This window comes from Monodelphis domestica, chromosome X (assembly GCF_027887165.1).
Source record: "Monodelphis domestica isolate mMonDom1 chromosome X, mMonDom1.pri, whole genome shotgun sequence".
NCBI lineage: Eukaryota > Metazoa > Chordata > Mammalia > Didelphimorphia > Didelphidae > Monodelphis > Monodelphis domestica.
In genome coordinates this window covers 49,369,134-49,382,113 of record NC_077235.1, presented here as the reverse complement: position 1 = coordinate 49,382,113, position 12,980 = coordinate 49,369,134, and the positions used below count along the sequence as shown (strand labels likewise).

The 12,980-nt window shown below is 45.7% G+C and overlaps 1 protein-coding gene across 2 annotated transcripts in view; it reads right to left on the bottom strand.

Annotated features, from left to right (window-relative positions):
• Window positions 1-11,801, bottom strand: part of GPC3 (glypican 3) — a 777,056-nt gene extending 765,255 nt beyond the window's left edge. Inside the window, exon 1 of one of the 2 annotated variants that reach the window (XM_007507205.3) lies at window positions 11,204-11,801. In XM_007507205.3, coding sequence (XP_007507267.1) covers window positions 11,204-11,369 — 166 coding nt within the window. In that variant the 5' untranslated portion in view covers window positions 11,370-11,801. The remainder of the gene's footprint in view (window positions 1-11,203) is intronic. The other variant, XM_056809160.1, reaches the window with a different exon arrangement.
• Window positions 11,802-12,980: the final 1,179 nt, after the last annotated feature.

The window sequence follows — 12,980 nt, the reverse complement described above, 5'->3', positions numbered from 1 at the left end:
CTGATCAACACAATAACCAACAATAATTCTAGAGGCCCATGGTTTGGGGTTGTTTGTTTGTTTTTTACAAACTCTTGCTTAGAATCTATACTAAGTGTCAGTTCCAAGGCAGAAGAGGAGTAAAGTCTAGGCAAGTGGGCTCATACAAGTGGGAGGTATCTGAGGCCACATTTGAAACCAGGACCTCTCATCTTCATGCCTGGCTCAGTACCCCTTGAGCCACCTAACTGCCCCAGGGACCCATGATTTAACATACTATCCACTTCTTAACAGAAGTGATATATACTAGGGGTAAAGATCAAAACATGTATTTTTTGGACACGGTCCAATATAGAGATCAGTTTTACTTGACTACCCATAAAGGGTGTCCCAAAAACTTTGGAAATGCACCAAGACTTTTGAGAAACCTTTCATTTGTTATAAGGGCTTGGTTTGGTTTTCCAATGGGGGTGTCTGGGAGAGAAAGTGGATTCTCAGTTATTAAAAAAAATTAATTAAATTGAAATAAATTGTTATTCCTATCAATAATACAATTCTATAGATTCCAATGTACTGACCTGCACTCAAAAGTAAATAATTAGGGTACATGCTAAAACTTATAATGATCTCCTCTTACAAGACCCTAGATCATAATACCTACAAACATGTTCAGTTAGTCAAAGAGCCTTTGTTTTGTCAGCAAGATGCTGACAAAATGTATTTTAAGAAATCTGACAGTCAAACTCTCTGAAAGTTTCCGCAAAAATATATAGGCTATAACATTAATTAGCAAGGTACACCTCATCCTTACTTGGCATTGGAGTAACTCAGAGAATTTTATGACTTTAATGAAAGATGTAAGAAGTCCCCCAAACACACTGCCATGTCCCCAAAAAGTCAACTACAAAAAACACCTCCTGGGTAGTCTCATTATTCCAGAGCTTCGTGTGCAGGGTAGAAAGTGGCGATGATGCTGGGAAGTGTAATTATCCAAGATGGACCCGATTCATAGGAAAAGCTGACAGTAACTACTTTCATTAGGATCATCTCTCCATACTTGGGAAAATGATGAAATTTGATAAACGAGTAGTAACTTCTTGGTACAGGTGACAATGAACTGTTCAAATAATTTGAGGGCCAATTCATCTGAAAGTGTGATTGCACAAGCTCTTGAAAAGCTCTGAACACTAACTTGTGCCTGTGAAAATGTAGCTAGTTCTCTGGGGTATTAAAAGTATGCAGGTACAGGGATATATTACAGACACACGCAGAACCAAGAACTACGTTATGATAGAACTGCATCTCATTTCCCTCTGCCCTGTAAAAATGGGAGTGGGAGGAGTGTGGTGGGGAACAGACAAGGAAGCAACTAGGCTAAAGGCCTTAGAAAAATGAATCCCTTTCAAGAAAGCTTCCCTGTTTTAAAATTCTCTACAGCAATCCAATTTGGGCTAGGAATTACTCAGGGAATCAATTGTCTTTCAAATAATAATAACAACAAATCAACTGGCATTTGCATAGTGCTTTTATGGTTTACAAAGCACTTTGCTTTCAAGATCTCATTAGCAACTCAGTCCTATAAGGCAAATAGCACAAGTATTTTTTTTATTATTCCCATTTTATAGATGGGGAAACTGAGGTGAGGAGAAGGGGTTTACCCAAGTTGACAGCTAGCAAGTAGCAGAACCATGATTCAAACACAGATGGCCACAGGGACATTGAGTCTCTAAACAGCTCATCCTAACCCCATCATGTGGTATGGTCAATTCAGGTTACTTAGCTGAGTGACCCTGGGCAAGTCACCTAACCCCCATTGCCTAGCCCTTACCACTCTTCTGCCTTGGAGCCAAGGCACAGTATTGATTCCAAGACAGAAGGTGAGGGTTAAAAAAAATAAAACATAAAAAACAATAGCTATCACATGAATTTGCTCACTTACCCGTGCATCAGTGACACCAGTAATAGGGACTCAAGGAAAAACCATTTGAGTTGTAGATGAGTTGTGGAGTACCACGACTGAAAAAGAGGATCTGGCCTACTATGTAACCAAATCTGTGATACGAAGGCACTTTATGAAGAGCCTTGCTTTTCTAAGATTAACCCGACCTAATGAAGTAGAAATTAATGGCCTAAGTCACCCAAGTCATTATATGCCTGACTGGGCCAGGCCAGGCCAGCCACGTGGGCTAGTGAGAAGTCTGGGCTTCTTCACCTCAACTCTGACCTGTTACAGAACAAAGGTCACTGGCTGCACTCTCCCACAAGCCATCAAGTAGGAAGGTGGCAGCAGCTCCAGATTACTTTGTGAGGCTGAGGAAAGTAGGGAGTTGCCAGGGCTAAAAGAGGGTGGCAGAGGTCAGGGAATCTGAGGGACTTCCTAGAGCACTCAGCTCTGGACTTCATCCATTAACTAGCAAGCCTCCCTCAGTCAGATACGACTTGGGAATAGCATGGCCACAAACTTCAGAGCATGGGATGAAGGATCTGGGGAAACACCCTGTTTTCAAGTTTTTAAAGGACCCTCATGAGGAGGAGGAATTTGAATCGTCCACTAGGCTCCGGAGTATAGGATTAGAAGTAACAGGTTTGGAAGTTGCAGAGACATGGAGGCTCAATGTAAGGGAACAGCTTCTAACCACGAGAGAAAGTGGAATGGACTGCCTAGGGGGGGTTTTCTAGGAAAGGCCGCATGGCCAGTAAGGATGTCCTAAAGGGGATCTTTATTCCTATAGAGGTTATACTAGATAGCGTCTAAGGTCCCTTCCCAGCTTGGAGAGTCTGTGATCTTTTCCTATCAAATAATTTATTGATATAAGCTTATTAAGTACACTTCAAAGAGTTCCGTGGATTTACAAATCTATGCACATGAATAGGGGGACCTGGACTCCGGAAGACAAGTCATTAATTTTCTAGAACACACTGGCACTGCATTTTGGTTTTATCATGTACAAATTCCCAAATGAGGCAGAAGCCAATGTGAAACTGTCCCTCCTGGTCATGGATCTATAGATTTTTTCTTTTAAAAGTCACAAACCCGAGTATTTCTATTCATTAACAAACAAGATATTGGTCTTTAATTGACCTGATTTTAAGTTGAGCTCTAAACTTATTCACCTTGCATATTCAACAAGACAGTACATTCCTACATTTAATAGTTTCCTCAGGGGAACATTTTTGAAAACACAAAAATAGGTTTGCTTTCCATATCAGATACTCCTTGTGTATTTCAGGTGGTGACTTTGGCTGGGTCCCCAGGGTCAAGCCGGAGCAAATCTGCTCCACCTTCTTCTGTGGCTAAATGGTGTAAGGAGTCCATGGCTGGTGCTCATTACTTATTGGGATTCAGGGGCTGTGGAGGACAGCTCTGCTGGATGTTTAATAGAGTCCGCTCTCTCATTCAGGAAGATCTGGAACCCTAGATTATAGAACGTATCAAATCCCAAATTGCCAACATTTCAACATCCCCCCAAAAGTACGATCTTTTCAATTACCCTGTGCCATTGCCTAATAGGACTATATAAGTGATATCCACTTAATACAGTATCCTCAGAAGGTCACCAACAACCTGGAGAACATCCAAAGAAGGGTGAGCAGCACAGTGAAGGACCTTGGAACAAACTATGATGACTGGTTGAAAGAACTGGTGATTTTCACTCTGGAGAAGACATGGCTCAGAAGGAAAGGGGTAGACGTGGCAGTTGCCTCCAAATACTTGGAGGGTTGCCACATATTAGAGGGAACAGACCTGGTCTACTTGGCAGAACCGAGAGCACTGGGTGGAAGATGTAGACAGGCAAGTATCTCTGGCATAAGTGGCAATGACTCTGAAGGGTTGAGACAGATTTACCTGGCTTCTGCCTGTGCTACAGATAAATTTCCAAACCTAGACAGGTCAGCATGACCTATGTAATGTCCACCTTTAGTCGGAAAGCTTCAGTTGCAAAGAACAGAGGGCCTTACTCACTAACTAAGTTTCAAGTGGTATTCCACAACTGAAGTGCTAAAGACTGCTGGCCTTTAAAATGGAGCCAATTCAGTTATAACACTGATGCTGATCTCTACTTGTTCTTGAGATATTCAAGGAAGATAAACCAGTCAACACTGACAGGGGCCAGAACCTGATACCTTTATCATAAATGTCCTCTGTGCCTTAAAAATGTGTTCTCCTCTAGAAATTCAAACTCACCTTTAAAAAAGTGGGGACAATAGTGATCACAATGATCTATAATGTGCTGCTGAACATCACGCCAATGCTCCTAAAGGTTATATTCAGTATTGGAAAAAAATCACAGATAATCCAGAACAAAGGAATACTGAAGATACAAGCTGCAAGGACCCATTTGAAAACATTTCAATTCCTTAAGTCAATACTTAATCATAATCATAACAAGCAACACAATCATAATCCTCAGCGCAATTATCCCATATTGTGGCATTGGGTACAAGCTGTAATATCTTATCTCTAATTTTCTTAGAAATGAGTAATAACAGCTCTGTACAACCTGGGCTTTCACATGGGTCAAACTCAAAAACGTGGCATGGTCATTATAGCTGCCATTTAAGCAGAAGGGAGAAAAGTCATGGATGGATGGATATGGATATGCACACCGAGGTACTCTATGTGTACTCATGTATATTTTGTATAGACAGAGTCCATTTTGTAAATACAGACTCTCTCATGGCATTCAAGACAAACTCTCTTCTCCCTGGCTGGTAATAAATCAGCTTCTTCCTAGGCTACAGCCCAGACAGCAAACATTGCAACTCTCAAGATGGAAGTAGCAGAATGCTCTAAAATATTGCATCAAAACATTGGATACAACCTACCAGCCCATGAGGAAAAACATTGCAAAATTGACACCATCTGTGTAATCTCACACACACCAAAACTAATCTCCCTTATGCCTGGATTTCCTAATTCTGGGAAATGAAATTTGCTCAAAGAATTAGGAGAGTGCTTTTTTCCAGGCATAAGTCCCGTCAAAGACATGTCTTCACATCTCCTCTCTAACCTCCGTCCTGGCTCGACAGTATTTCAACCACTCCATCTGTTTTCCGGAGTGTTTTCTAGCCACTTTTTCCTGAAGCTTCCACCAGCTCAGTTTTCCTGGGAAAGGTCCCCTCAGAATCCTTAATGGCAGGTGTCCCATCGAGTCAGCAGCTACTTCTCCAAACAGATTGTTTCCCTCGAAACACATCACAAATCTTAACACATTGTGCACCTCACCCACAAGGATGCTTTAAGGAAAGCTTTGAAGCTTATTGTGTATTTCCAAGCTAAAAACAAATCACCCCATCACCCTAGTTTTGTTTCTTCTGTCACCACGCCTATCCATCCACACCCCCACACCCACTTTACTCTCCCTTTAAATTCCCTGCTGTTTCAAACCACAGCTGTTAGGCCATACATAATTTGACTGCTGGTTCTGCCAGTTTCCAAGTACCTTGAGGGACATGATAACTGCTTTCAAGTGTTTGAAGGGCCCTTCCGGTGCAAGTGGGATTAGTCTTGTTCTAATAGGGTGATACTAGGAAAGAAAGGGGAGATATTGCAGAGAGGCAGATTTCCCTTCCTTGTAAAAGAAAGGACTTGTTAATGATTAGAGCTATCCCAAAATGGAATGGGCTGCCTTGGGAGGTAATGATTTCACCATTACCAGCTGTAATCAATCAAAGGCAGAATGATCACTAGATGGGAATGCCAGAGAAGATTCTGGAGCAGGTCGTATTTGGATTACTTGACATCTAAGGTACTTTCCAACTCCAAGATCATGATTTTCTAAGGCAAAGAGGTCATGCCAGTACCAACCTTGTCAGAGTTCGCAACATTGGTGCTTTGTTTGGTTTGGTGATGCCCATTGGTCTGCAACACACAGCCCCACCCCAAAGTAAATGAGATCCGATCTCATTTATTATAGTATGTTGAGATTCCTGGAACAACCTTTAGGATTGACATTTAGCAACCCACTTCCCCTGCCTAAAATTGTATCCATTCTCAAGTGTAACTGGGTGTAGGCCAAAGCAAACCCAATTAAGCTTAGACTTCTGAGCTCAATGGCTTTTTTTCTGAATTTTTCTAAAATAAAAAAGAACAACATAGTTGTAATGAAGAGTTATTGTGTGGATTTTCTGCCAGATGCTACTCGTCTGCCTGGTTTCCATTTGCAATGTTTTTTCTGAGCTACAAATTCCAAAAAAACAGGATATGAAAAGATCTACAGGTCTTAAGGACTTGCTGTTTAGAGTCATAACTCTGGGCCTCAAACACTCCAAAAGAAATGGGAATATAAGATTGGAGGGATTTGGATCAGCTTTGTGGGGAGTTTAGTGTAGTCCTTCAGGCCCTATGATTTATTTCTGATGCTGGCTAATCTCAAATACCATTTCCTCTCATCAGTATTAGCATAAGAGATATACCTTCTCCATCGACTCTAACCCAATTCTGCCAATAGCCAAAGTTAGAAGCCAATCTGGAGCATTCCCCATAACTAAGACAAGAAACGCACTCCCTTTCCAGTGTTCCTCTTTTCCCCAGCTGAATCTCATTTTTTCTGGGACAGAGAAAGCTTTAGCACAGTTAATACAGTAGAGCAAGCAAACTGAACATGGCTTAAAATATGGAATAAAATAAGCCAAGCGATCATCATGATGGTTCACAACTATCAAATAATTTGCAGCTCTCTTTCAATTTCCAACAGCTGAATGACAGTAGCAAATTACACATTTATTCACGTTGAAATTACACACTTGCCACGTATTTAGTCTGCCATTACCATTTCTACTTTGAAATACTGATTAACTCTCTCAATACATGGCCATACATTATGCTTTTCTCTGCATTTTCTATATGAATCCTAGGGCCTGACAGGTCTTACCATGTCATTCCTGTGCTTGAAAATATCCAGTGGTTCTCCATTCTCTAAAATAAAATACAAATGCTTGATCTTGAGATCAAGACTTCCCAATCTAGCTCCTATTTACTCAGCCAGCCTTATCTTACTAGGCTCCTGAGGTGGGGAGAAAGGGCAAAATACAAGAGGTATGATACACAATTTGAGTTTCTGAAACCCCCTCCATCTCCCTTCTAATCTCTCCCTCTCAAATCCTTGTCTTTTATTGTCCTTCAAGGTCCATCACATAGGCCAACCTCCTTCATGAAGTCTTCTTTAATATTAATGGATAAATAGAAAGATTTGGTTGATTGACAAAATGTAGCTAGATATGCAGCTAAAGCGCCAGGTCTGGAATCAGGTGAACCTGAGTTCAAATCTGGCTTTCAGACCCTTACTAGCTGTGTGACCTTGAGTAAGTCATTTAGCCCTGTTTATCTCATCTGTAAAATGAGCTGGAGAAGGATGTGGCACACAACTCCAAGTGCCTTTTCCAAGAAAACCATAAATGGAGTCATGAGGAGTCAGGCATGACTGAAAGCAATTAACAATATATACATATACAAATAGACATATACATACATTAAACACACATTATATATACACATGTTTTGTTAGTATAGCCTCTTTCCTCAAATTATCTTATTTTTTTAAACCCTTACCTTCAAAAATACTGTCCTAGTATCACTTCTAAGACAAAAACACAGCAAGGGTCAGGTAATTGGGGTTAAATGACTTGCTTAGGGTCACACAGCTAGGCCACATTTGAATCCAGGACCCTCAACTGGCACTCTATCCACTGCGCTACCTAGATGCCCTCCTCAAATCATCTTATATGTAGGCACACAAAATTCCATTTCCTAGTAGAATGGAAGCTCCTTTAGGCCCCCTGTTTCTACATACCCTACCACCTATAGAACTTTGCATATTTTGTTTGTCTGGGGCCACATTTAGATTTTTTCAATAAAGAGGGCTCTCCAGTTATGCCAGGCAGGTGAGCAACTGTTCTGGAATTTCTAGGGTTCTGATAAGCAGCATGCCAAGCCAGGACTAAACAGTGTGTAGCAAGACTTGAACCCAGGTCTACCTTCCCTGGGCCAACTCTTTATTCATGCCACTCTGACTCTACTTTGTACACAACAGGTCTTTAATAAAACCTCACTGCTTCCAATAATTGTCAGATGAGATATACAGGTTATTCCTGACAACTCTCTTACATTATCCTTTTATTTAAAAATATTTTATGCTGAACATGAACATCAAATTAAATGAGTATTTCCATATACATCATTCTCTCAATGTATCTACAATCAAAACTCAGAAAAGGTGAATTTTTCTGTAGGGTTTATGAAACCCTACAAAGAAGCCTGATTTCATCATTACAATTCATTACTTCCTAGAAGGCAGAACCATCCTTAAGAGCACAGAATTCAGGGACTTAAAGGGACCCCAAATCATTTAATCCAACTCCCTCTTTTATAGAAGAAAAAGAAAAAGCTGAAGTCTCAATTTAAAGCTAAGTGATTTGCCCCAGGCCACACAGTAATCAGAACACAGGTTTGAACCCATGTCTCTAGAGTTCAGTGCTTTTCCCACTAATATATGATTTCTGTAGTCCCTTACCATGCTGACAAATTATTTCTAGGATTATGGAACCAGAAAGGACCTTGGAAATTATCTAATCCAGCTAAATCCCTTGGTCATTTGCCAGGAAAAGCACTTAAAGCTCAAAAAGGCAGGAGTTCATTGAGGAAGTCACCTAACATTAAGTAAGAGCTGGAACTTGAACTCAGATCACAGGGCATATCACTGGTCACCCCAAAATTTCAAAATGTGTTTGAAATGAGGCTGTCAAAAGGGGCAAATAAGCCTTAACTTGAGGAAGGGATGCCAGGGAAATAGACTGTTTTTCAGACTTTTTTAAAACACCATCTAAAAGTCCTCTCCTTTTGCCCCTACTCCCCAGGCAAGGTGAAAACACTGGCCCTGCAGCTGCCCATTCTGCCAGAAGACCTCACAAGAAACACATACATAGGACTAACAATGTCAAGAGGAAAAAGATTTTTCATTGCTGTTCAAGTTATATTCATACAATAAAACACCAATGCCTGCACTGAAAAGAACAGAAAATATCCATTCTGCTGCTGTCAGCTCTGCATAACCTCTACATACATATACATAGAGCTTTTTCATCTTGAACATGTGAATGCTCCAAAATAAGGGGAGAATTGTCCTCTTCCAAGTCCATATCGCCTTGGAATATGTAGTACATCCATGCAGCCTTCATTTCAGCCCCCCCTCAAAGGGGAGCCAACTGGCCTTTGAAATGCAGTATGCTTGTCCACTGCCTCAGGAAAAAGGTGGTGAGTACAGTACCTTGCCACAGAAAGTGAAAACCTGCCTAACATCAACAGTGAAAGGTACGGGCAGCACCTACAGGGCATTTATCCACATACACCAGAATTGAGAGGGATGCAGGAAGGGAGGGGCTGAGGTGCAACAGAGGCTAAGTGACTTGCCCAGGGTGTCACACTTAGTAAGGATCACCTGACTAGCATAAAAGCAAAATTTGAATTCAAGTCTTCCTGGCTCCAAAGCCTTCTTTCCACCATCACAAGCACAACTTGACTATAAAACACCAACCTCCAGTCTGATTCCAAACAGATTGGATGGGTTCGTGATGTTCCCAAGAGTTTAGTGTAGCTTACGCTGTAGCTGGCCCTGGAACCTTCATCACAATTACATGCCAGTTGTGGGTACCATGGATAGAGGGATCTGGAGTTCTAGGATCAGGGTTTGAATCCCAGACCTGTCATTTACCACCTGTGTGACCTTGGGCACTTAACCCTTCTGGGCCTGTTTCTTCCTGCATAAAATGATGGCATTGCAGTCCAAGATCCTTTTAGCTCTAGGATTCCATACAAATGAAACAGAAAACTCAAAAGGGCACTTATGACAAATTAACCTGTTCCAACTCTTACTTCCATTGGCACTCTAGCAATGTCACAATTGGATTCCAAGGCATGGTTTTGAATACACCCAATACTGTTAATATGCATCTGCTGAGAGCAGACTCCCACAACCCAAGGGAGAGTCCACGAGAGGCATGGGAGATACTGTCAAGTGTATGGTCTCCATCAAGTGCAGGTATAACAAATAGGTAATGCCCAGAAGCTCAAATGGTCTGGATGGAGTGAGGTGTCAGAGGAGGGATTGGAACCCACTTACTTGAGACTCCAACCCCTCGCCACCAGTTTTAGCACCATGACTGAACCTGACACACTCAGAACACTTGCCTCCACCCTGATTCAGTCCATGTCAAAAGCCAGGAAGCAGCCTGTGACAGGGTGAGGCAAATGGCTAGAGAAGAGAGTGCCAGTCCAAGATAGTGGGGTTTAGGTCCTGCCTTTGACAAGCACTAGCTCAGGATGCTAGGCACTTCAACCTCTCAGCGAGCCACCTCCACCCCCACCCCCCAACTCTCCAAGACTAGTCACAGAGAAACTACCACCAGTAGAAGGGAAATGAAAATCCCTACTCCGCCCCCCATCAACCCCCCAAAGCCTCAGTTCTTTCCAAGGGCAAACAGTATGGCTAAACTTGTCAATGTAGCCAGTAAAAGAGCCTTTTAAAAAGGAAAAAAGCTAACAAAACTGTCCTAGTGGCAGAAGATATGAGCACGGCAATTGCTCATTTCAGTTCTAAACGTCTCTACTTTTGACTCTAAAAATCTGTCCAAGTTGGGGCACCGTGTCATCCTGCAAAGGGAAGCTGGATTTTGAGGTCCCTCGGCATCCCTACCTGCCAGGGACCTCACTTCCCAGAAAATGAAGGAGAGAGTGACAGGGTCGTCAGGGAGCCGTGCCAGCTCGCCATCACTCGCCCCATCCTTTAGCCTTTCATATTGCCTCTCTAGAATTATAGCACCTGGAAACTGAGTGTCTGTCTGTCTGTCTCTCAAATTCCTGTGTCACCAACTTTGGCATGCGTGGCCAGGGAAATCCTGCCGACCTTGCCTCCCAGAGCCAAAGCCCTACGCCCTCCCTCCCAACCTCTAGCTGAAAGCAGCATGAACCCAGGGGATAAACAATGTAGATGCCCGTGGAGACCCGGGGGTAGGGGGGTGTCAAAAGTATTTCATCTCCCCCTTTCATATCCCCTCTAACCGCCCCCAGGTCTTGAGACATCTCCCCGGCAGGTCGCCCCCCTCCCTTGAGAATTTTCTGGGTGGGGTCATAAAGGGGTGCTGAGTGAGGTCCCGGGGATTCACAAGCAACTTGTAACGCTCAACCCCAAGGGAGAGGGGGCGAAGGAGGAAGGCTCCCAGTCCTCACCTGCCAAGGGGGCATCGGGCACCCACTTGAGCCCCGGCTGCAGCCTCTGGAAGAAGGGACGGACTTGGTGACAGGTGGCCTCGGGGGCTGCCGGCTGGGGCCGGATGCCCAAGCTCAGCAGCAGAAGCACAGCCAGCAGGCATGCGGAGCGCCGAATACCGGCCATTGCGCTGCCCCGGAGGCGTGGGAGGGCAGCTAGCCGGCTGGACGGGGCGGCCAGAACAGAGCGGAGCCCCAAGACAGCCGGCTGATCCCGGGCGGACCCGAGCGGAGCCGGATTATCGGGAGGAGCCGACGACGCCACCGCCCACCGGCTTCAAAAGTTTTTCCCCCTCGAGCTGCCCGGGCGCGGGCAGCGAAGCAGGGAGGCAGGGAAGCGAGAACGACCCTGTGGGCTGTCGGGGCTGGGCGCGCGGGCAGCGGCCAGGCGGAGCAGCAGCGGCGGTTGGAGCCGGCGGCGGCAGCCCGGGCGAGCGAGCGAGTGAACGAGCGAGGGAGCGAGCTCCCCCCGTCCTCCCCGGCTCTTCACGGGCGCTCTGACAGAACTACTGCAGAGGGGCTGCGGGCTCGGGCGCGCTGATTGGCTTCCCGGCAGCCGTCCCCTCTGACTGGCTCTCCGAGAAGTTCCCTAGCCTCCCTCCGCCTTCGCGCCGCTCATTGGCCCGCGGCCGCGAGGACTTTTCCCTCAAGGATTGTTTCTTTGGAAGCGGCCCTCGCAGGCTGCCTCTCTTCGGGCGGGGGGCTTCGGCGACGGCGCCAGGGCCCCTCCCCTCCCCGAGCTCGGCTTGCCCAGACCAGCCCCGCAGCTCTGCAGGCTGGGGGTGGGGGTAGGGGGTGCAGCCTCTCCCCTTCCCCCCCTACAGGAGCAGTGGACACCTCGTGAATGAAGGGGTAGCAGCCAGCGCCCCCCACTTCCCCAGGGAGGAGGCACCCTGCCTCCACTGCTCCCACCTGGCCTGGCCCCTCCCGCCGTCTAACGGGATCGCCCAGGGCTCCGTCAGAAGCGCCCCAGGGCTCGAGGCCTCCTGATGGCGGGAATCTGCCTCCAGGTGGAGGCGCAGAGGCCAGGCCCGACGGTCGCCCAGCGAAAGATAGAAGGAAAGCAGCCTCTGGTCTGACCCAGGAATAGAGCCCTCCCTCAGCAAGCCGCGAAACCAGGAGGTCGGGCGGCCTCGTGGGCAGCCACGAACTTCGGACGAGGGGGTGGGTGGGAAAGAGGCCACGCAGAATACCGGTAAACCGCTCCAGCTGGCTTTGCTGGGCAGAGCACGCAGGGCTGCCTGGAGCTGCGGGGAGTTAGGGGGGTCTGGGACAGCCGCTGCCGATTCAAAAAATAAAAACGTGAAGTTACTTCTGAACCTTCCGGGCCATCGTGGGGAAACCCTGGAGTTACAGACAGGGAGAAGAAACCTCAGAGGATGCCACATGCCCTGGGAGCGACCTCCCAGCTAGCCAATGAGCCAGTCCGACCTCGAAGTGTCCCAGAGCTGGCAGGAAGAAAAGCATCTGATCCACAATTAACCCAGGAAAATTTGAAAGAGGAGCACCTGGGACTACCAGGCCCAGGGGGGAGAAGAGAGAGGGTGAAGGGAAAGAGGCTGGAGGTTAAAATTAGGGGAGGGGAAGAAAGAAGAGTCAGGCTAGGCACCAAAGAAGGGAAGGAAAGTCCTTGAGCACAACTGATGGCAGGGAGCAGGGAGGCCCGGCACCCAAGGTGGAAAGGAGGGTCAGAGGGCTGCCCACTTAACAACGAGACTCAAACCCTGCCCCTGCACTA